The sequence below is a fragment of the Anopheles merus genome, chromosome 2R (genome assembly GCF_017562075.2).
Source record: "Anopheles merus strain MAF chromosome 2R, AmerM5.1, whole genome shotgun sequence".
NCBI lineage: Eukaryota > Metazoa > Arthropoda > Insecta > Diptera > Culicidae > Anopheles > Anopheles merus.
The window spans coordinates 56057066-56080535 of NC_054082.1; the positions used below are offsets into that span (position 1 = coordinate 56057066).

At 41.0% G+C, this 23470-nt stretch overlaps 3 protein-coding genes across 3 annotated transcripts in view; 1 reads left to right on the top strand and 2 right to left on the bottom strand.

Moving 5' to 3' along the window:
• LOC121590576 overlaps window positions 1-23470 on the bottom strand; it is a 139548-nt gene that overhangs the window by 77261 nt on the left and 38817 nt on the right. Inside the window, exons 3-4 of the mRNA XM_041910367.1 lie at window positions 18179-18396; window positions 5910-6045 (exon numbers count right to left, since the gene is read on the bottom strand). Of these exons, the coding sequence (XP_041766301.1) occupies window positions 5910-6045; window positions 18179-18396 (354 nt within the window). The remainder of the gene's footprint in view (window positions 1-5909; window positions 6046-18178; window positions 18397-23470) is intronic.
• LOC121590575 (V-type proton ATPase subunit d-like) lies at window positions 92-1409 on the bottom strand. Its single transcript, XM_041910365.1, has one exon. It carries the CDS (start codon window positions 1275-1277, stop codon window positions 234-236), a length of 1044 nt encoding a protein of 347 aa, XP_041766299.1. The 5' UTR covers window positions 1278-1409; the 3' UTR covers window positions 92-233.
• Window positions 6321-10551, top strand: LOC121590574 (alkaline phosphatase-like). The gene is made up of 3 exons (XM_041910364.1): window positions 6321-7231; window positions 7292-7472; window positions 8536-10551. Exons 1-3 carry the CDS (start codon window positions 6353-6355, stop codon window positions 9168-9170), a joined length of 1695 nt encoding a protein of 564 aa, XP_041766298.1. The 5' UTR covers window positions 6321-6352; the 3' UTR covers window positions 9171-10551.

A 23470-nucleotide genomic window follows, 5' to 3' on the forward strand; every position in this document is an offset into this window, starting at 1 on the left:
AAATACAGAAATATTAAGAAACACATATCGGGGTGGTAATAAAAACTAACAAATTAACTGAAAAAGTATACACGAAAAACACACAGCGATATAGCAAATATGTAACATTATTACCACAGGGATAACATAAAATTACAGGATTATAAATTACAGGGACGACATAAAATTAGTACAAATATTTGAGCATAGAATGTATTTCCATGACGACGTTTTTAAAGGTGTATCTCACATGTTTATAATAAAGAAATATAATTCCTTATCTTGTTGCGTTGATTCTGCACGATACATTCTGCTATCCATATGATGTTACGAAATTCTTGCTCTTTTAGTTTTATGTATGAATAAAATACACCAAAATGAAACTGCTGCATAAAGCTGCGCGTGTGGAGCTTAGCTTCGTAACAGGAAAATTTGTCTTCCAAGGACCATCCATCGAGATTGTTTAGGTCTTCGAACAGCGTTCTATACTCGGCATAACGCGAGGCAACCAACCGTACTTGGTCGTAATCAGACGCGCGTCCCAATGCCAACAAACCTTCTGGATATAAACGACCACAGCATGGATAAAGATGCACATACTCTTCTTTGGGAAGTGCCGTTCCAAGTGCGTTGATGGTTATAATGATGGCACGACGATCAGCTTCAAATGCCAGTATTTCACACATAACATTTTCAGTAGCTCCTCCAATTTCTTTGCACAAGTTATAGAACTTCTCCAAATATGTTTTATACAGAGTGTTGCGTAAAATTTCGATATTCAGTTCATCCATATCCTGCTCCGAGCAACAATTGACAAAAAACGGAGCCAGCGGAGAATCGATCAGAATTGCATTGTAGAGATCAGATGGGGCTAATGTCATATTAATAGCTTCCATTTGTTCAAACAGGCCAAGTGGGTTGCACATTGCGATTACATCTAGCACTGGACGCTTGTGCAACATACCCGTAATGAGCAAGATCGTGTTGTCGATCATGTAGCTGTATGTGATAAAGTCCAGAAACTCCGCCAATGGCTGAACCGCTTGATTCCGAAGATATGAGAATTCGACAACCAATGTTTCACGCAGCCTTTGGTCGATTATAGACACCGTAATTGGGGAAGTTTCGTTCGCTAAAAACGGTCCATACTCAGTGCTTTGTAGTTGAAGCTTCAAATCTTCGAGTGTTTCACACTGTATCAAATTCAAATAATCAGACTGCTTCAAGATGCTAGATTTGAAACCACGGCACAAAGCTTCCAGATATCCACCATCAATATTGAATAAACAACCAGACATGTTTTATCGGTAAGGTATGTGCCCTGTTTAGCAGTAAATAACTTCGACTACTACCGATGTTCAACCCAAAGCAACATTGTACAGTGCTGCACTGCAAAAACTGAACTACTTTGTTTCTACTTTCTATTCCATGTATGGATGTAGTTAGAGACATCAACCATGTCATGTGTACGCAGCTAACTAATCGAAATTTACTTTTTACGCAACCCGCTGTACGACAATCGATTACGATTATGAATTATTGTTGCTAAACCTTGCTAATGCATATCACGTATCAAGTAATATGACATCGATTGTTCAAGTCATTTAGGTTGCGAATGGTGAAAACAGAATGTTAACTATAAAAACATGGCAAACATTATAAGTGCTTCATTGAGTGCGCATTTTCGAATGAGGTTTGATGTGTTTTTTTAAAGATTTTTTTTTTGTCTCGATTTATGAGGTAATTATTACATACATACATTATAGACATTTTAATATTGTCCAAAGAAAGCATATAATTTAAAAAATAGAAAATTATTTATCTTTTTAGTCATATTTCATCATTTTGATCGAATACTAATTCATCTCATTTGGTTGTCAAAAGTGCGGATTGTGGAGGTGCGGATCAAAGTGTATGAAGACCAGGTGGTCTCGTCCCATACAAATTGACAACTAATTTCGGAATAAAAAAAGCTCCTTTTGACAGAATGGGTGAAATGAATTTCCATAGGAACGGTTCGCTTTGTTCTTAGCAACACATACGTAGTACACATTGGTGTCCTCATCGACGACATTATTTTGATCCAAAAATGGATTTTAATTAGTTCAGATTTGGTTTAGCTTACAAAAAGAATTATTTTGAGTGCTTTTTAAAGTATTTCAGTGCAAATAACGAAGATTCTAAGATTGTTTGTGTATTTGGCAAGTCGTCATAAAGCTTGTTTGGGGAAATGTTTTCACCCATGCTGTCTAAAAGTGACGTCCAACTTTTGCTATAAAAACAGGCTATGAGACCACCTGATCTTCATACACTTGGGTGCGGATTATCAAGCGTGCGGATTAAAAAGGTGCGAACTACCGAGCGTGAACTGTAATTTTTAGTAGGCACGTTTTTCCATGTTTCCAAGATTTTAAAATTTTCGCAATAGGCCATGAGATTTTTTTAAAATTTTCGAACACACCTGCTATCGAGCTGATATCGAATCGAACTATCGATAACAGCTGTCAGCCTACTATCGAGCGTTCAATTAAAAAGCATACGGCCTGATGAGGTGAAATATACAGCGAAATGAACTATGTGACAGATAAAATATCTGACAGCTAACGCATCACAGTAACTAGCTGATATGAAATGTATACAAAAAATATGTACAAAAACGCAACTAAATCCATCAAAGAACTTCAATATCAAGCATTTCGTTAATTTTCAGTCATAAGTTCAACATTCCTTCCTATTTGTAAATGTTCCGCTTAAGAAGATATATTTTTTGAGTTATTATCGAAAGCGGGTGTCGTATCTCCTCCAACCCTTTAGCTTTAGCTGTCAGATATTTCGCTGCACATTTCACCTGGTCTGTCCGCACGGTAACAACTAAAAAGCGTTCAACTTTTTAGTGCAACTGCAACTGTATTTGATGTAGAACTATACGATAAAGAGTGTCAATTAAACAATAGTTAAACTATACACAATCCTGAAAATGGTGAACCCCTTTTCACTTTAACTACCACCCTGTACTGCGAATGCAAACTAATTATGATACTGGTGAAAACACGGGACGTATAAGATAATCAGTTATGCTGCTGTGGATAAATTAACGATGACGATTAAAACTACATTTGTGTCGCGGCCGTTTTCTGTGCCTTTCAACGTCGAAAAGCCGGCAAGGCTACAAGAACCGAGCCTTTCCGCCATCGTTCGAGCGGTGAACGATAAATTGAAATGTACGACCGATTCCGCCCTTATCGCCGACGCTGTCAACGTATCAAATCATTTTACGATGAAACAGTTCGTCGGTCAGTGCTGGATGGATGCATTCGAAGCACTGCAAGCATCGCCCAATCCTTATGAAATCCCATCCCCGATGAAATATGATGGCAGTCGGCAAAGTAAGCCGAGCAGCCGTGTCGGTACGTGCTATTTTAGAGCGAATCTCATGAATGATGTGTCTTCCTGTTCCGGTGTTCAGGTCTCGACGTCAACGAAATGATCTCTCAGATCTGAATCGTTCGCCCTGTAGAAAGCCATGCCGGTTGCGCGGTCTTCAAATCCTGCACCAAACGAAGGCAATTTATTAAGTAAGGAAGATGCACTCCCTTTTGTGCCTGCCCTTCCACTTTCTCTTTCCGTCCTACTGACTTCCACTGCAGTGCAGATGCAGTACATGACAATCTTTTGCCAAAAAAAAAAAAGATTTCTTCAATTTGAAGATGGCAACAGATGGATCCAATATCTTACAGCTAAGTTATATTCCATTGTGTTATGCCATCGCCGATAATACGCAAGACGTACCTTGGCTAGACGTAGCTTGTGAGGCTTATTTGAATGTATACATATTTTTTCTCTACATTACAACACTAAACATCACTGATTTTACATTTCGACATTATATGGTGTAGCATGAAAAAGCATCGTTGATAAAGATGGACTGTAACAGCACAAGACTTTTTTTTATCTTTATCTTGTTCGGTAGTTTAAGAATGTATAACTCCGTCCAGATGCGAGTCATTCAAATTGATGCATTGCTGGTATCCTTCTAGCACCAACAAAAGCGTAGATCGTGGGAGAAATTTATTAATGGAACATTTCAAGTCGTAAAGTAAATATGCTGCAGGTTGGTCGCTCTAAACGCACACACTTTCATAACACACATACACTCACATTCAGACACTGTTTCTTTATGCTCACTTCGTCAAAGACGTGATAGTACTGAAATTCTGCAGTCATTTCCCTTCTTCAATTAAACGCCACTCCAACTTTTGCCCCAGTGGAAGTCCGGTAAAGGTGTGCTTCAAATAAATCGATGTTAAGGAAATTAAATTACACTTTGTTGTCTGATCTATTTCATACAATTATTCGCTCGCTCCAGCTGCATCCCATGGGTAAAGAGAGATGCCCAATCGAACAACATGAAATGAGCCAAGAATGCAATTAAAAGTTATCCCGCGGTTCTTTTCTTCCAGCACGCTCTATCGCGCTCACAAATAAATAAAATTGGAATGCGTTTCACGCTGTTTGCAGAGCAACTTAACTTAACAGTAAGAAACACGATACAGACTATCGGCATCTTCCCAGAACACTGAACACATGAAAACTGCAAAGATTTACAAAATTTACAAATTAACTAAAAAATCGAATCAATACATTCTTCGTAAGAAAATAGATTAAAAATGAAGGCATGTGGAATATATTTTTAGGTGTGTTGGGTTTTAAATGAAAAGCACTGTTAATTCTGCTCAATTCTGCTCCTAGCAACCATTTTACTAGTTGTTGATAACAATCAACGGTTCATTTAATCTAATACGACAACCGGTCAGATAGAGGGCGACATAAGAACAAAGGCAGAAAGAATAGGGACAATCACCGTCAAACCAATCGAGAAAGCGAGAGGTTATAAAAGAATCTAGCGCAGAAGTAGCGACTCTTTTGTTACGTGGTCACTTCGAATTTAATAAAGTATGTTTTAACCTACAGCAAAAACATGTGTCAAACGAATTTCAACAAAGTTTTCCGGTTTTCAACATCAGACTTGGAATGAGATAAGCCATAATGTTGCATCACTTTTTTTACCAAACATTGAAACTACTTTTACAATCTTCGAGACTCCATTTACCGACTGCATTCCGTTAGATTCGCCACCGCACATCTCATGTCCTAACCTGGAACGATTGAATCATACCGCCGGATGGATTATGCATGTTTTGAATTGTAATTATGGTCATTTCAAGGAGTTCATTTCCATTAAATGTTAATTTATTTTTATGTTTGCAATAAAAATGTGTAAAAAGATTTGTTCATAACAGACAAGGACGGCTAAAGAAAGGCCCTCATGTTTGGATTTTGTTTTTAACATTAAAATTTGTTACGTTTTAAGTTACCACCGATTGAAGTGATGGTCTAAAAATAGATGCATTGTAAAACCGTAGTCTTATAAATTCGAATTTGGAAATGTAAAAGGACTGTAAGTGTAATGATCATATGTAGCTAAGGCCAATAAAGCTAGCTGAACAGCTTTTCATCGAAGATTGCACCCAATCCTTAAAAGATTTCGAATCTCGGGAATGGGCCGTATATTAAAACATTAAAAATACTATTTTGATATATAAAAAATTTACATGCTAAGTTTTAACAACGTTCATGAGACAAAATGAACACGATTGAGCCAAATATTACCACTTGTGCTTAAATGTATACTGACTACTTCAGCTACTACTACTACTACTTCACTAACTAAAACGGAATTATACAAGTGCAAAAATGATCATATGATAATGATAACTGAAAGATTAATTTGTAGCAGATAATCTGTATCCTTCAGATTTTACCTTTTCGTGATGTGAATTGAACACAGAATTGTGCAGTTTGTTATCCAAGATACGGTTAAATGTTAAACCCCACATCAATTCATACGATAATTACCCAAAGCCACTTACCTACTACCGTTAACACATTTGTTGCAACGCCCGTGTAGAATGAAGGTGCATCCGCTGTAACTTCGCACGTGAAATTACCCGATAAATTAAACCCCACATTTCGTAACGTTACGTGTGTTGCATTCGATACGGTCATCTACGAATAAAAAAGACAAAAAAACGATATTAAAGACATTTATCGATAAGCAACGCCGAAATATCAAGCATTTTAGATATTTGGGTTTAATATTATACTGGGGTGCATTTTTCTTACTCAGATACCATCTTTCTATCTAAACCCATCTTCAACATGTAGATAAGAGCACACGATCTTATCTTTCGATGGATCGGATTAGACTCAATTAGTTGCGGACCAGACGGAAATTGACTAACGCACCCGTAGTCACAAACACCCAGAGTCAAGAAGTTTGTGTCAGTTACGCGGTGATTGTGGTATCGTAATAATGGGTCTCATTTGTGTGCTGTTGGTCATTACGGTTTCTGTGCATGTCACGGTGAATGGTGTGATCGGCAACCCATTGTCTAACTTTGTAACAGTCCCTAATTTGGGACCAACCCATCCGATGGATAACCCTGACTGGGTACCCCCAACAGCTCCCACCAAAGAAAAGGACCGCGAATATTGGTTGACCAGTGGACAGGCTCGACTACGACGTCAACTGGAACTGAACGAGCAAAACATAAACGTGGCCAAAAACGTTATCATCTTTCTCGGCGATGGATTGTCAATACCAACACTCGCTGCCACCCGCATGTATTTGGGGGGCGAGGAACTGGAACTTTCGTTCGAAACCTTTCCCCACACGGGACTGGCGAAGACATACTGCATTAACTACCAGGTATCGGATTCAGCTTGTACGGCCGCCGCCATCCTGACGGGAGTGAAGAACAATTATGGCACTATCGGGGTCAGTGGTCATGTGCCGCTAAGAAACTGTCCACTCAGCTTGCAGGAGTCGAACCGTTTGACATCGATACTGAAGTACGCCCAAGAGGATGGTCGCTCGACGGGGATCGTCACAAACACACGAATCACCCATGCAACGCCGGCCGTTGCGTACGCCGTCTCCGGGGCGCGATACTGGGAAGATGATACGGAATTACCCCCGGGCTGTGTAGACATTGCAACGCAATTGGTTCACGGCGACATCGGGACGAACCTTACTGTAGCCCTTGGAGGTGGATCAAGACATTTCTATCCAACCGGAACGTTGGACCGAAATGGCGAACCGGGAAGACGCACTGATGGTCGCAATCTCGTCGATGAGTGGATCAACGATGCAGTCGCTCGTGAGTTGCAGGCCCAGTTTGTTCACGACCAGGTAAGTACAGGCCCATGAGAATCGCTGCAAAATTGATCACCTCATCGAAATGTTCCTCAGACTGGACTCATGGCCATCCGACCCGAGCTGGTGGATCGATTGTTCGGTTTGTTTAGCGGAAACCACATGTCTTATAGGATGTTGGCAGATGCGCAACGTGAACCATCGTTGCAGGAAATGACAATTAAAGCTTTGGAAATTCTCCGACGCAATGACCGTGGATACGTACTACTAGTAGAAGGTATGTACAGCCATTCGATTTTCATTGCCAAAACATTATTTCAAACATGTATAGAAGTAACATAATGTTAAACTGCCTACTGCCTCTTGATACCTGATGAAACGACAATATTTCATATAATGTCTCATACCTTTTATGATAAAACGGCTGTTCCCGAGATGCACTATTTATGCGTACCGAGAGGAAAACGCGTATCTCGAATTTCTAAGTATGTCGAAAAAAAACTTCTTTAAAAAACATTCTTCTTCTTTTGGCACAACAACTGTTTTCGGCCAAGGCCTGTCTATACCACTAGTGGGCTTGACTTTCAGTGGACCTATTGATTTATCCATACCAAAATATTCAGTCCTACGGTCCACTCGAGACTTGAACCCTTGACGGGCATGTTGTTTGGTCGGGGGAGTTGACGACTGGAACCGGACAAAAACCCAAGGCGACGTACAGTTGAATTAAAAAAAAACATTGCATTTCTTCATACTTTAAAAACTTTTACAAGCATTCATACTAAATAGACGTAGCCCTGTTTGACATTACATATTGCATCTAGAACAGTAAATTTCCTTGATGGCCTACGCTTATCCGAGAATTTGGCTTTCAACCAAACCATTTGAACATTTCCATTCGGCCGCGTTGCTCAAAATCCTCATGGCGTTTTATTTCCGTCTCGCCCATTTACGTGCTCAGCTGGTTCCCATCGCTGACGATGAGAACGAGAAGATGACGTGTTGACGTGATTGATGCAGAATTCATCCGTAACTAGTTCCCACACAAATCCTCACCACATCAACTTCTACAAAATCCACCCTTTCTTGTAATCGAGGTTCGCAATGGTGCAGTGATTCAATTTTTCAAACCTCATGTACCACCAGCGTCGTCAGTACGTGCTGCAGGAAGTTAGTACTATGGTATTGTTTTAGAAGTGATTCACGTCAGTTGCGTCAAAGTCCTAACGATTCGATCTCGCATTGTTGTGCTTCACTTGCTACCAGCAGATGATATGCTTGTTCATAGTCCTTGGAGTTACCGATTCTTTGCCTTTTTGCCTTTTTTCCTCGGATAATAGGTGGACGAATTGATCACGCTCATCATGATAATTTGGCAAAGCTAGCATTGGATGAGACAGTAGAGCTACATCGGGCCGTCGAGAGTGCTGTTCGACAGCTGGATGAAAGCGTCCAGGAAACACTGGTACTGGTGACAGCCGATCACTCGCATACATTCACGATCGGAGGATATCCGGTGAGAGGTAACGATATCCTCTCGACCGGAGATTTTTCGCGCTTCGACCGGATGCCGTTCTTCACGCTAACTTACGCGAACGGACCAAGTTATGCGGATCATTTCTATGAAAATGGGGGCCGCAGGAATCCCGACGACATGCGAGACCGATTCCACGACCCCGACTTTACATATCCGGCCGCTGTTCCCTACGAGGATGAAACCCACGGTGGAGACGATGTAGCCGTATTTGCCAAGGGTCCGTGGGCACATATTTTTAGTGGACTGTACGAGCAGCACGTCATCGGACACGGACTCTTGTTTGCTGCCTGTCTAGGCCCGGATACATTCCAGCAATCGGACGCTTGTCGTGAACGGCTGCGTGGAGGTACAGCAACACCCATACGAGGCTTAGCACAACTACTAGCAATACTTATGGTGGTTGTATACATCCGAACAAAAACGTTGTTGTTAGTGTAAAATCAAAATTCAAATGAATGGTAAAGATGAGTAATACAAGCAAAAAACCAAAATTACTTTAAGTAAGGGTAATAAATTGATTGAAACGGCTTGGGAAACATGCATTAGGACATTATTTACAACCGAATCCCGATGAGTATCCTTTTGCAAGTCGCAGTTGTACTATATGCAAACAGAAAACTCCTCGAGTGAAACAAACAATAAACAAAAAACGCAACTTTTACGATAACAAACGACACTTTTCGCTTTTTATTTTGCAAACTTTTGTGTTCGTGTTTTTTTGGTACCGTTAACGGACCTAGCATCCACCTTATCCGGGGATGGAAGCATGGAAGACAATTTGAACCTTTTAATATTTGATTGTGCCTATCCTATCACTTTGTTCCATGCTTGAAGTTATTTTTTCGTTTTTCATACAGCTTTCCCCGATCCAAACGGACCGTAGCACAAACTTTCTATTCCAGTGTGCCATTTTGCTATTTTCATGCAACAACGCGGTCGGTAATCGATTCCAGGTTGTTTCTCCTGCGCCCACAACCAGAGCACCTGTAGGCCTTCGGAAACCGTAATTAATCAAAAACTTTTTCCCAGCTCCAACTGCCTTCGCTACTCCCCTTAATGCTTCAGAGCGCGAGGGATACTAGGGCAAAGCGACAGTAGGATATTTACCACCCCGTGTTACTTTCCTTCTCGCAGAGTGAAATTAGAATCACCTAATGAAGTACCTCCGCTCGGTGCAATCAATCGATTCGCACGGCACCTTCGCTAAATACTTTCGTGCGAGACCAAGATCGAGCATACACCTTCAAGGTATGTTGTTTCTAGACTATTGCAAGAAAGCGGACGAAAGGAAAGTTGGAATTCACTAATACAAATGGACATTCCCATCCCTGCGAATGGTGGCTGTTTGGGAGATGTGTATAGCATCCCATTAGACGAACCGTGCTCCCTCTAACAACTGACCGCTAATCCGAATGAAATTCCGCACGCCGCCCGTATATTCTCTGTTTTCTCTATCCATCATGCTGCACGTGTCAGAAGTTTTGCTGTTCATCGTTTCAAATCCGTACACGATACGTGCAGATTGCTTTGCCATTTGTACAGCTTTTACTCGACTATGTTTCGTTACTTTCAAACACAGCATGAAGCAAATGATTGGTCTTATAAAAATGATCACTTACGGGGTTCCGTCTTTTTGATGTTCGCGTTTGAGTTGGGAAACTGATGTACAGCGATTACTTGGAAGAGGCATTACTTCGTGACCAACTCCACCTTTAGAATAGTGAACATATCACAGGAATGCTATAAAAATCATATCCTCCAGTAGATCAAAATATTTATATTCGACAGGAAAGTAAAAGAAACTGTAATGTCATAATGCAACCAAATCAACAATCAACGCAATTAAGTAATAATTTAAATAAATTACATTAACATTTATTTTAAGACTTTGTATGCTGTATCATTCTCTGCGCAATAAAAAGCAAAATATGGCTAATGAAATATGATTCCCACTATTGTTTATCCTAATATAATATTAATTTACCATAATTTTAACACGTCAGTGATGACATTCATCCTTTATATACGCTGGAATATATCAATAAAAGTAATTAAAAAATAAACAAATTAATATTTCAACATTACCACCCATCTTTCCATCCAACTAACGAAGACAAAATTGTGCCTGACTTATCCTAGGGCTCTTGAGCGTTCCCATCAAGAGCAAGCAGAAGATCAATTACTTGCACTCGAACAACTTCGTAAGACTTTCGACAAATCATCCAAGGCACGAAAGGGAGAGGTTCATTCTTGACACCCTTAAGCGACTTCTTTTATCCTTTTTGCCCATCGGTTCACGCCAGGGTGACGACTGGCGTTCAAACACGACCCTCGATTTTGCGTTCTACACCGCCAGTACTATACCATCAATGGAGCTATGGTTTCTGTGATTTCTTGGGCACAAGTTTGATATTAAAAATCATAATTAATGATCTTAATTAAAATAAAGCCATCAGCGAATAAAACAAAGATGCTGCATGCTGTCGTTTTGCAGTCTGATCCCCGCCACAAGACAAGCTAGAACCCAAACGTACAACGACAATAAAAAATCTAGATGCAAAAACTCCCGGGCATGAGCTGATCCGGTTTGATTTAGATTTTTTCCACAACGTAGTCCATCTGCCTCGATACGGCGCTTTTGACGGGTAGTCATAGCGCTAACCGTTTTTTGTCCAATGCGGATTCATCGTAGCTGTTGATTTCTTTTTATGTAATTAAAATTGTGTTTCTTCTTTCACTTATTTTCGTAACCACCTTTTACCAGTGCAGACCCAAAGCAACCCTTTTGAGTGGGTATCATCATTAACGTTTCTTATCAAAAATTATCGGTGACCAACGCTCGGAATTTTAAAGGCTCCAGAACCGTAAGTCGAAAAATAAAACAGAACATCATCTTTGTAAAATAAAAGCATAAAAGCAATGAATGTGGTATTACTTTATTTATTATTTTTATTTTCCTTTGCGATTGAGAACCCCTACCCCTTTCAAGACTAAAAATGTAATAATTTAAAAATAGTATGTTGTAGATCTCACTACGTGTGACAAATAAAATATAAAACAAGTAACTTCAAAAATCGGATGGTTGTTTCAGAAACTAGTTGACCGCTTTCAATAGTAGGTAAGTAGTAGCAAGTTGCCAAAGTAGTGTACTAAACTATTGTATACACAACACCTCACTTATCGCTCATTTTTTGGTAAATGATTATGTTGGGCTGTATGTATGATTTTAGAAAAGATAATGTATGCTACGTTTTAATTTTAAATCCCTCCTTAAACTTGAGAATATTATATCGAAATGGTAGGAAGCTAGACATGGGATTGGAAATCACTCAAGAGACGAAGAAAGGAATTTTCATTTAATTGAATTGAAATTCTCCGACCATTGCCATTCCTTCAATGCTACAAAGCGAGGATTCGAACAGCATTACAATCATTTGCCCGGCCTTTTAACCGTTAAAATATAGGGTCGAAGCCATCTATACATTCCATCGTCACATCAGGATTCTAATCTTCTGTTATAAACGGCTGCCTGATGTGCGTTACAGACACTAACAATAGTAGCAGTGATGTATCTTCCTATATGGTCTACATTGTTGGTCTTGCACGTTCAACGAGTGATTATGCAAATAGGTGGAAAATTGATACCAAACCTTTGAGTAAATTTATAATGAAATAACTTCACACAAAATCACTTCACACATCTGCACTATTTAAATCTTGTTCGGTTGCTTACAGTTTTGCCCTATCAAATTCATGCATTGGTAGCATAGAAATTGTCGAATCCCTAAATCCTTAGCTAGAGGGACCGGTCAGAATTACGATCGAAGGCAACGCGTAATACACCGCAATCATTTGCCATTATTTACACAAGACTCCAGCACGCCTTAGAAATACAGCGTACTATTGGGTGCCCTCGGTTACGAAGCATTGCCAGGCGAGGGAAGAAACACTGTTTACTTTGCGTTGGTTTACACGACACGATAACCGTGGACAGTAATCAACGGTTAGCTTCAAAAGCGGTTCCAAGCGCATCGCCGTATGACGTTTCACAGATTAATTTAAACCGTCTGTATTGTCGCTGCGATGACAAAGACGAATGTTCATTATTTGAGGTGGCCGTGAAACCGCGATCCAATGCAAAGACCTTCCTTTAGTTCATCACACGCACACCATATGTTCAGTTAGGACAGGAAACTGCCTTCCTGTCCACACGGTAACAACCGAACTGTGAAGCGAGAGATAATCCAAAGCTGTCTGAATGTCCGGCAAAGCTCATTTCTTGATTAGATATGCAAATTGATTCATACTGCTGCTCTAATACTGCACTGTCTATAACATTTCACTGTCCGTGAAACAGCATCCTTGCCTGAGCAGCATGTGCGTGACCATTACAGGTAATAAAGGCGATCTGGCATTCGGGCCGTCCTGATTTGGTCGCCCGAAATGCTGCCACTGACGGGAAATGTTGTGAGTGTGCTCCATGGCCATACCGTGTAATGTGCTTCACCGAGTGGAACTAATTGTTTTGTTGAAGTGCTGATGGACCGCACGGAACAACAATCTTCGATAGCAACCTTCAACCTTGATCATGATAAGACGTTCCGATGCGGTAAAACGAACCACAGCAAGCGCCCGATACAGATGGTTCCCATACCGGCTTGCGAGACACGTTTGGTTGATTAATTAGGCGCTCATTAGGTGCCGCTATGTCCTGGGGAGCGCTCTGCTCGACCAGAGAGAAGATTAAACAACCGCATCGATAGACCCCAACGCCAACCGTCCAGAGCTGGCCGAGCAAGCAGAATGCTCATTATTTCTTGACGCTTGAAATCTGTATCCCCTTTCACCTGTCACTACCAGTGGAAAGATTCTTCCTTCAACTCTTCTGCCGCTAGAGCAATAACCATAACAGTTAAAAGTGCCCCCGATAAGTGCAGATTTTCCCGGTGCAAGAGACATTTAAGACATTTCTACTCCAGGGAGTTGTTGCAAGTAGCTAACTAGAGTCTAGAAAATCTCGCTGCAAGTGTTTGCGCGTATTGCTCTAATGGTCACGTGATTATCTTCCGGGTTTTATGACACCGCCACTACTGTCATCAGCCAACCAATTTGCGCTGGAACAGTCACCCGTAGGAAGTGTCGGAAAGATAGGAAGTAACATCACACTCACTAAGAAAGGCAATCACGACTAACTCGACCATGTGCATCGGTAAGCCCTGAGCTTGTGGTCAAGAGTGAAGCAGTCTGCTAGCCCCTTTACGTACTCATCCATCTGATGAATCCGACCTCGGCTGTAAGGCGGCAATGCAATACCGAAGAAGTGAGAGCAGTAGGTGGTAAGATATTAAATGTAATTGTTATGGTTAATTCTTTACGACAGCAGTCGATCCTTTTAGTTGTGTCTTAGTCACGGAGGGAAACGAAACAAAACGATGGGTTTTGTTGTTGTTTTTTGCTCCTTTGTTTAAGGTATGGTATGTAAGAGCAAAGTTAATCTGCTGCAATTACGAACACATAGCAGGAAACAGACATTAAAGTTAAAATGATAACAATCTACAACATTCGGGGCATTAAAAGAGCAAACATCTTTACCATCGTGTTGTAGTGTGTCTGTGTTTTAATTCTCTTCGCAGTGGTGAATTTTGTAGGAATCTTGCCCTAATGATGAGATATATTTTACAACAATATCAGTAGAATAAATATTTCTGAACCTTCCACACATTATCTGGTCGTAAGTGATACATCGAATTTGCATTAAATTACAACAAATAAATTTGAGCTAAAAAAACTTTTTAGATCATTTATTATACATTGAAATGTTTCCCAAGTCCAAGAAAGAATCAATCAATTGCAGGATGATGGACCATGATTGTTACCGATCATAATACTATAATCACTATCAATGCTGTATACTTAGGCGGTTTGTTGACAAATGAGAAACATTAAACTTCTTGAAGCACTTCAAATAACAGCGAACCGGTTTATGATCGAATGAAAAGTCAAACTATCACAATCAAGATTATGCCAAATTCATCCCATTCGTCTACTGTCCTTAAAAAGGATGCTAACTTTTATTGTTGAATCAACCTTTCACCTTGCTCAAGCATGCTCAACCCCAAGAGTTTTCGTTGTAATAGCTTGTTATCAGTCAAATCCATCCTATCTTCTATCGACCAACGTGCGTTGGTATGTCCGTTTGAAGATATTATTTTTTTATTCTTTTTTTTTTTCAACAGAAGTGCTCTTTTGTCCTTCCCACAAGAAAAGTCTTGATTTAGTTAACCTTTTTGACAGTCAATGGGGCATAAATTTTGCTCCTTTCACGCTCTTACCACTTCATATACACTGGAGTGTATCGATCGAGTTCAGTAACGACTCTGCATGGATGTATGTATATGTGTGTATGTGTGATTGTTTGCCTTACGGCTTGCAGATAATCACGGTTATGCGTTGGTAGGGAAACCAAAAGGGAAACCCCCCTCTGAGTCAGAAATCGTTAGACGTAGAAACCGTACATCGGCGTCTTGAAATATAAACTAATTAACGTCATGCACACGGGGTGACATTTTATCTTCACGCCTTCCTTCGCTTCCACTCACCTATCCGTGTGCGGAACGCTTTGGATAAGCAATATCACGTTGATACAGATAGGTCTTTAAGAAAACAGGAAACAGCGTTAACCGTTTTTAAGAGTTAACCGTGTGAGTAGGAGACGTTTCAGAAAGGAAAAGATGAAATGGAAGCGCTCAAACATGGTGACAGCATATCGTTTTGAACGGCAATTCGTCTGCATGTGAGAGATTTAATCCTTCCCTTGTCACATATTCTACCTTCATCTCGCAACTTTCATGTTTAGCAGTAAATAATACAAACACGATCAACAAGAAATGTTGTTTAATAGCAAATGTGTAAAGCAAATGGAAAAATTAGCTAAACGATAGTCAAGATGCACACAATGAAGAAACCTTACCAGTAATACATTGTTACATGCGTTGAGTATAGTGCTTATATTAAGCAAGGTGTAATTAAAGGTTAATATAATTTTTTTCCTTGAAACTTACATGCTAAACATTTGTAAGTTATACGCTTAGTTGATAAGCAAAGGACACATCGCATTGTGCTTACGCCATACATAAAAAAATATAAAGATTTGAGATCATTAAAAGAATACAAACTGTCAATGGGAAGAGTGTGCTTATGGATTGTAATCTTCTTCCCAGTGGAACAATACTTCGTCGCGAATTGGCCACATGAAAGGATTTAAAACAAATGCTTCAGTTAAGAACTACTCATACCACTTCAAAACAGGAAGTGATCTACCAGGGCGGATTATGTGCGCGCAATAAACGCCATTGTTGAAGATAAATGCCTTCTCAGTTGGCTTCCTTTAAGAAAACAAAGCAAATAAAATCCACACATCAACGGATCGCTTATACACCGCTCGCATGTACTGGAATGGCCCAGATTTAACACTATGCCCACTGGTATGCCAGACACCAGACCTGAAATGTGTCCTTTGGCATTCTATGCAAACCTCCCTCTTTTCTATACAACCAACAACAAATCTACATTGTGAGAAATACACAGTGTCAGAGCGAGTCGTTTGCAGCGACGGGATTCGGGTTACGAGCAATTTTATGTGACTTTTTGCAGACAAATCCACAAGGGCGTACAGCAAATGCAAGTTTTCCAGCATCAACCGTGCGATGCGTATGATAGAAAGCCGTATGTTTCGTTACATCTTATCTTGGTTGAAAAGAAAATCACTTTTATTAAGCACTCCCATCGCCTCCCACGGGCGCTAAAAGCATGGTCGAGTAGCTTCCGGAAGCGTCAAATGCTACTCAGTGTTTCGCTTTCTCAGTGGTCGCAGCAACGACGACCTGGCGTATCCTGGATGGGAGCATCAAAGAATACTCATCTTTTCAATCTCTTTGGTATGCCTGTGAAAGGAGCTGAGCCATTCGCAACATACACAAAATGAAGTGAGAACAACTCAAACACGTCGTTCTCATTTCGCAATATCTTCGCACACCCAGTGTTCATGTTTACGGAATTACAACTGCAAGAGACCAATGTGAGAACTTTTGGATTGTGGGCTTTATCGTTCATTTTCAGCACTTAATTGCTGCTCAACGATGCCTCGTTAAATACCATTCCAGGGTTAAAAGGTTAAAGCGTAAAGCGCCTTGAAGCAGTAGAGCTTTCAACCAGCTTCATCAAAAACTGGCTTTCACTGATGAACAAGCACATCCTGATGACGTGAGATGTCAAAACAAATTAATATACCTGCACCGAGATTACGAGATTTTTAACGATAAGTTATACAATGACATAAGATAAAAATGACTGAAAACATTAGCCCAAAATTTTAACAACTGGAATAGTGGCTGTTGATAACAATCTAGCTAACTACTGGTATATAGTATGATTAACTTTTTGCCAATAGAAAGGTTTCATGTTGGATCGTTAACGTAATAGCACTTTCCCAGATACAGCTAAAAACTTAGTAACATATACTACATCAGAAACATATATACTATAATATAATAAATATGGATTCGATATTATGTAACTATAATTTACACACTCTTGGGCCGGTCTGATGGTACAGTCGTCAACTCGTACGACGTAACAACATGCCCGTCATGGGTGCAAGTCCCGAATAGACTGTGCCCCCATACGTAGGACTGACTATCCTACTATGGTAACAAGTCACTGAAAGCCAAGCTCACTTAACTAGTGGGTAGAGGCAGGCCTTGACCGACAGCGGTGGTTGTGCCAAAGAAGAAGAAGAAGAAGAATTTCCACACTCGTGGTATACTCGTCAAATCGCTCGATTTGATAACATACCCGTCACGAGTTCAAGCCTCGTATGAACCGAGCCCATATACGTAGGACTAACCTGCTATAGGTAATCAGTAAGTCCATTAGTGGTAATATGGACTGACTTTGACCGACAGTGGTTATTGCGCTAAAGAAGACGAATAAATAGGCTATAAAGTAATTTAAGTAGTCGCAGGCAAGGCAAGTTTCGGTAATAATAAATAGATATGAAGCGATGTGTTAACTACCGGTTATCAATATGGGGTTTGGTTGTTGCATTCAGATTTACTGTCGAATCGCTGGATGTGAAAAACAAACGTTTTGTGTGCGAAGCTATTGATTTTTAAATTCACACTCACTACGAATATCAGTGTGTAGCAGGTTAACAAAATAAAAGTTGTGTGTGTGGATTTTCAGGCTGGCAATGATTGCTTAAATAGGCAGGAAAGAAATACGTGAACAGATGATATAAAAAATCTTTATGTAACTATACCATCACAGAACCGATGTCTCATCAAATGCTAAACACTATACATGCTTATGCAATATCTATATTTTTGATTAAAAAAATATCTGTTTTGTGCAGGATCCCATATAATAATAGAGAATTGCATACTCACATCTACTTTAATACCAGTAAACGGAAAGATTTTTGCTGGTGGATTTTCGAACGGTGAATATCGGTAGAACTCCAGCGTGCCTCGGTACCATTTGACGGAGTAGAGCGGTGTACCTTCCATCTCATACTGACAGTGTAGCTGTGCCTCCTGACCACGTCTCACCCACGGTGGCTTGATGGACAATGAGAGATTCCTCAATCCCGTGCTGGCTACTGAAGCTGAAAGGGGAAAACAAAAAATAATCGATTGATAAACTCACATTAATAAGAAAGTTCAGACAACATGCTTTTCCATTATTGGCAACAGAGTCCTTCCACTAAATGACGTGAAAATCGAACTGAAATCAACGGATCAATGGAATTGAAATTTATATTCCCATCCCTGGCCATCGATGGGAAGTGTGTTAATGCTGGTGCAATCTTTTCCAAAGCTCTTCACGCCATCTTCTAAGCCATCAAGAATTTAGCCACAAGGAACGGCTGTGTGGTTGCATGTGCGGACACGTCATTTCGTCCAAGGGTAGGGTGCGACACGTAAACTCTACAGCAAAGTAAAAAAAAAACATCTCCAGGGATATAAATATCCCGACACGTCACGCTACCGCAACGTAGGCAGCGTAACAGCGTGGCGAAAGGATCTGTGACCGAAAAGGAAAAAGCCTATTGACAAGAAGTTTATCGGATTCCACGGATTTTCGGGTGGAGCGCATTTTTCTTCGATGAAATTTGATTTCTTTATTTGGAGTAAAAGTTCACTTTGATTTCTCGCTTTACCCATGGGAAGGAGATTGGTTCGATCATCACACCATCGCGCGTTGCGTGCGTCCGGAGCCACAAACCTTCCATGACTGTTGTTCGTTACTTTCTCCATCATTCTGTTCGCTTTCTTGCAAGCTTCTCTTCGCTGCCGCACGCTGCCACACTGCCTGCTACTCTATCTATCCATCTTCGGGGTGCTTTGTGTGTTGTAAGCAGCAGCATTCGGTTTGGGGTGAATTGATTCTTGGTTCTTAGCATCTACAATGCCCGATCTTGGGCTCTGATAGTAACCATTTCATGAAACGAGATTTTTTGGGGTTTTGTGAAGCGATTCCTATTATCCATCTCGTTTGTTCAATGACAATGCATAAAGCAGAGTGATGGAATCTTTAATTTGAAAATTGCTTTGCATTTTTTCGCTTCAAATGTAGCTCCTACGCTTTACGCTATGGGCCGATTAGGGCAAATGAAAGTATGAAATACAATATTCAGTAAGTACAATTGACATGTACCACTGGGCATAACATTCGAAATAAAACAATACAGTGTTACAGTGTTAACTATTTTACACGTACCGGTTTTTTTTTTATATTTCGTTAGAATGGTCCTATTGTACTGTTTATTGCTTTCAGCTATTTAAATATCACTATATTGTTTTTTTTTTACATTTTATTCTACAGAAACAAGTCATAAAAATTATAAATTCATTTTACGTTTCGCTTCAATCCTATGCAAACGAACAATCTGCGCATTCCAACCAGAGCTGCTATTTTTCGCGAGTTCATCGCCGTACTAGATTCATTCCAAGAAGGACCATACAGTTCAAACAATGTTCAGTTGGCTGGTGAAAGCGTAAATCACGAATCATCAAATTATCACAACATTAGCGCAGCACCGACAAGCTCCACGATAGCTTTTCAATTACCTCGATTCCAATTCCAAGACCAACAAAATCGCCAGATCCCAATCGAAGACGCGCTATCGTTCCATTCCAAACACGAACCCAAAGCCGAACCGGCGCAATAAATAAATCCTTAACGCTCCTCCTAATTCATTTGAAAACAGCTCCTGAATATCAAATATTGATCATATTTCCGAGTGCCGAGGTAGTCCTTTATTTGGCGATCTGTGATACAGCTTTTGGACTAGTGTGGCGCGGGCCAGCATCAAATGCTCGTCCCAACCGCTTGCACGAAGACGCTGCGCGAAAACACTATACCTTCATAAAATACAACTCGCCCACCATGGCACGGCCCTATGCAAACAATCAGGGAAATCGTCCTTTTGCGAGAAGAAAATTTGCTAGTGAGTGAGTTTGCGTGAAAATGCGTCTGTAATTTAACGCTTTCGCTGAAAGCCAAACAGAAGGTGGCCGTTTCCCGCTCCATTGGTCTGTTGGACCGTATCATTCTTCACCGTTCAGTAGGTACACAGCGGAGTGGCACAAGAGATCGGAAGCATCAAAGTATATGTCCTCCTATGATAAAACTAACACCCAAAACGATGTACGGCTCAAAACTGGCAATGCAGTTCAGTCGCCGACGGTAAATCACGGAACCTTTACTGCATTGCACGTGCTGAACTCTTCAAAACAAAGCAAAGCAAAATCTGAAACGCCTAGGCATGAAACCTAGATCAACATAGATTCACCGAACGGAAGTGGTCCAGCAGCAAATAAAGAGAGAGAGAGAGAGAGAGAGAGAGAGAGAGAGAGAAAGAGAGAGAGAGAGAGAGAGAGAGAGAGAGAGAGAGAGAGAGGGGGGGGGGGGGGGAGAAGGAGCTAATTTTTCGATTCGATCGAAGACTCAGTCATCGTTTCAATTTCACTTGAAAGTTAGTGTTGAGAGAAATTGTCCATCTGCCTGTATCGCGCCCCTCGCATAAACTGCGGCCTGGCACGCATTGAAAGTGAGTTGATGAGTTTCCCATCATTATCAAGTAATTGTGTTGACACAGGCCAGTGCGGTTGCTAGCCTCGGTTGACTTAATCTCGATTTTTCATCGTCTCCATCTAACGATATCAAACTTCAGCCCCGAACTTTCCCATCACGACAAATGTCGCCAGCGCACCGGAAAGCAATAAAGCTGTCCCAATACCAAACCATTCTTCCGCATCAAACGACGACTAAGCTCAACAAATCGGTAACAAAAATCGAACTCGCTCATCATCTAGAACCGTGGGTAAGGAAAACGTTTCAAAGCGAGATAAACTTATCGCTCCCATTTGCCTCCCCGGCCTCAGTTTCCGGGTCCGGTACGCAACACCCTCATATCCCTCGAAAAGCGAGAACAGTCACACTTTATCATTAAAATCACCATTTGCTGGCGTAGTGATTACTTTTCTATTGCTATTTCGCACCAAAAATGTATTTATTCAAAAGTCATGTCGAAATTCGTCACCGCGAAAATCAAAATTGCTCAACCGTGGCCACGGGGTCCCGATCCCTAACGAGCTTTTTCGGTTTGACTGCCTTGTCATTGTTTGACCTCACCCGTTCTCCGCCTGCCAAACGAGAAACGTCTCCGTGCGATATCTGCGTGCGCCAAGCAAAAGTTAAAATCAAAAAGATAAATATACACCACCCGAGATGATGCGGCGACCGGTCCGCGTTCCCGCGAAAACCTTCAAATAAGACGCGACAAAAGTCACCGTGACGTGTCCGTCACAGAGCCTACCGCCGCCAACGAGTGAACCATTCTTCGTGCGTGTCTACAAGTTTTGGAGAAAAGTTCGCTTTCTTCTATGCTACATTATTAGTGCTTTTCGTTACAATGCCGTACCATGGATGGGATGTTGGTATAGCAGAAGAATTGAAGAAGAAAAAACGTCTTTAGATGAAAAGGCCAAATCGAAAAAAAATCCACGAACCCTGGAGATCAGCCTCCAGAAAGGACGATGTTCTAATCTTATGTACTCCCTCTTGTACCATGCCCGCATTCTCTCGCGATGAACAATGAGGAAGCGAACAGGCGTAGCAGATCGCACCCTCCTGCTCACGATGTTCCGTTGATTAATTGGCGATGTCTTTATACACCGAAATGATTTTATAATTTCGAAAGTTAATTTTTGTTTACTCTGTGCCTCCGCTTCCAACGCACTACGGGGTTTGAATTCACGTCGGATGTCCGGAGCTGACGGGTCCGCACACACCCCGCCCGATAATGCAGATCGTCACCTAATGGAGGCGGCCGGCAACGTTGAACAATGGAGACGCCCGGTACTTGATGTGCAGATGAAAAACGACCTTTCGTGAGTAGATTGTGCTTCATCGCATCGGCGAAAGCTACGTTGTTGTACGTGTTACAGCTGACTGAGCAGTGATGGGAAAGCAAACCTAATAGAATCAAGGCTAGTACAATGGTGAAGGATCTCTGATTTTTAGCGTGTTGCTTTCTTAATTTGTTCGCGACGAAAGAATGAATATGTTTAGTTATTCCGAAAATGATTTCATGTGATTTTTTTTCACCCTCCCTCTCTCTTTTTCCAATGTGATAAAAATATTGCCACTTTTTTGATGCAACAAATGTCCACCGATTACAGATAATAAATGTGTGTAATCATTTTATCAAACGTAATCTTCGCCACCGTATGGCTAGCTATCGTTTTCCAGTAAATTTCTTTCAAACAATCATGGTCATGGTCCCGGCTAGGTCCTTGCGAGGAGCTACAATAGAAACCATTCCGAACGTGACATGTCAACCCTTTGCGTCATTTAAGTGCCGGGAGCTTGTCTTTTGTATCCCGAAATACTTGCGTAAACATACCCACAGTGTAGCAGATTTATCATATCTATCACATCTTTTCGTACACACGCGCCACCCGCAACGAGCGAGTCAATGAACTAGAACGCATCAACAATCTCGGCAAACACATCCTTTGCCACATTTTTATCGAACTTTCATTTGCCTCACCACCTTCGTCACATGTTGGGGACGATGGGGATGGGTTACGTGTCTGCTACCCACGTTGGGTAGGAATGATAAATGTATCATATTTTTCACTTAATTTCAGCTTCTAGCCAACCAAATACAAACCTAACCGAAGCAGAAACTTCCTTTACGCTTCACGTTCCCCGATGTTCCCCAACATGGAGCAATGCTAAACAAAAATGGAAAAAAAAGTATTCTCAGCGGAGATGATTTATTGAAACTTTTGGCCATCGGTTACGAACGAAGCGAGAGGATAAGGATGTAATGGGTCGACCCGACAGTGAGTGAAAAGCATACTGCTAGGAGTGTGTGCACGAAGTGTAAGTTCTCTCAAAGGTTAGAAGCAAAAAACTTGTCATTACTTTATCACATCTATTTCGGTGCAATGTGTCTTTTACTGTGCCGAAAAAAACACACACACACACACACACACACACAACACACACACACACACACACACACACACACACACACACACACACACACACACACACACACACACACACACACCACACACACCACACACACACACACACACACACACACACACACACACACACACACACACACACACACACACACACACACACACACACACACACAC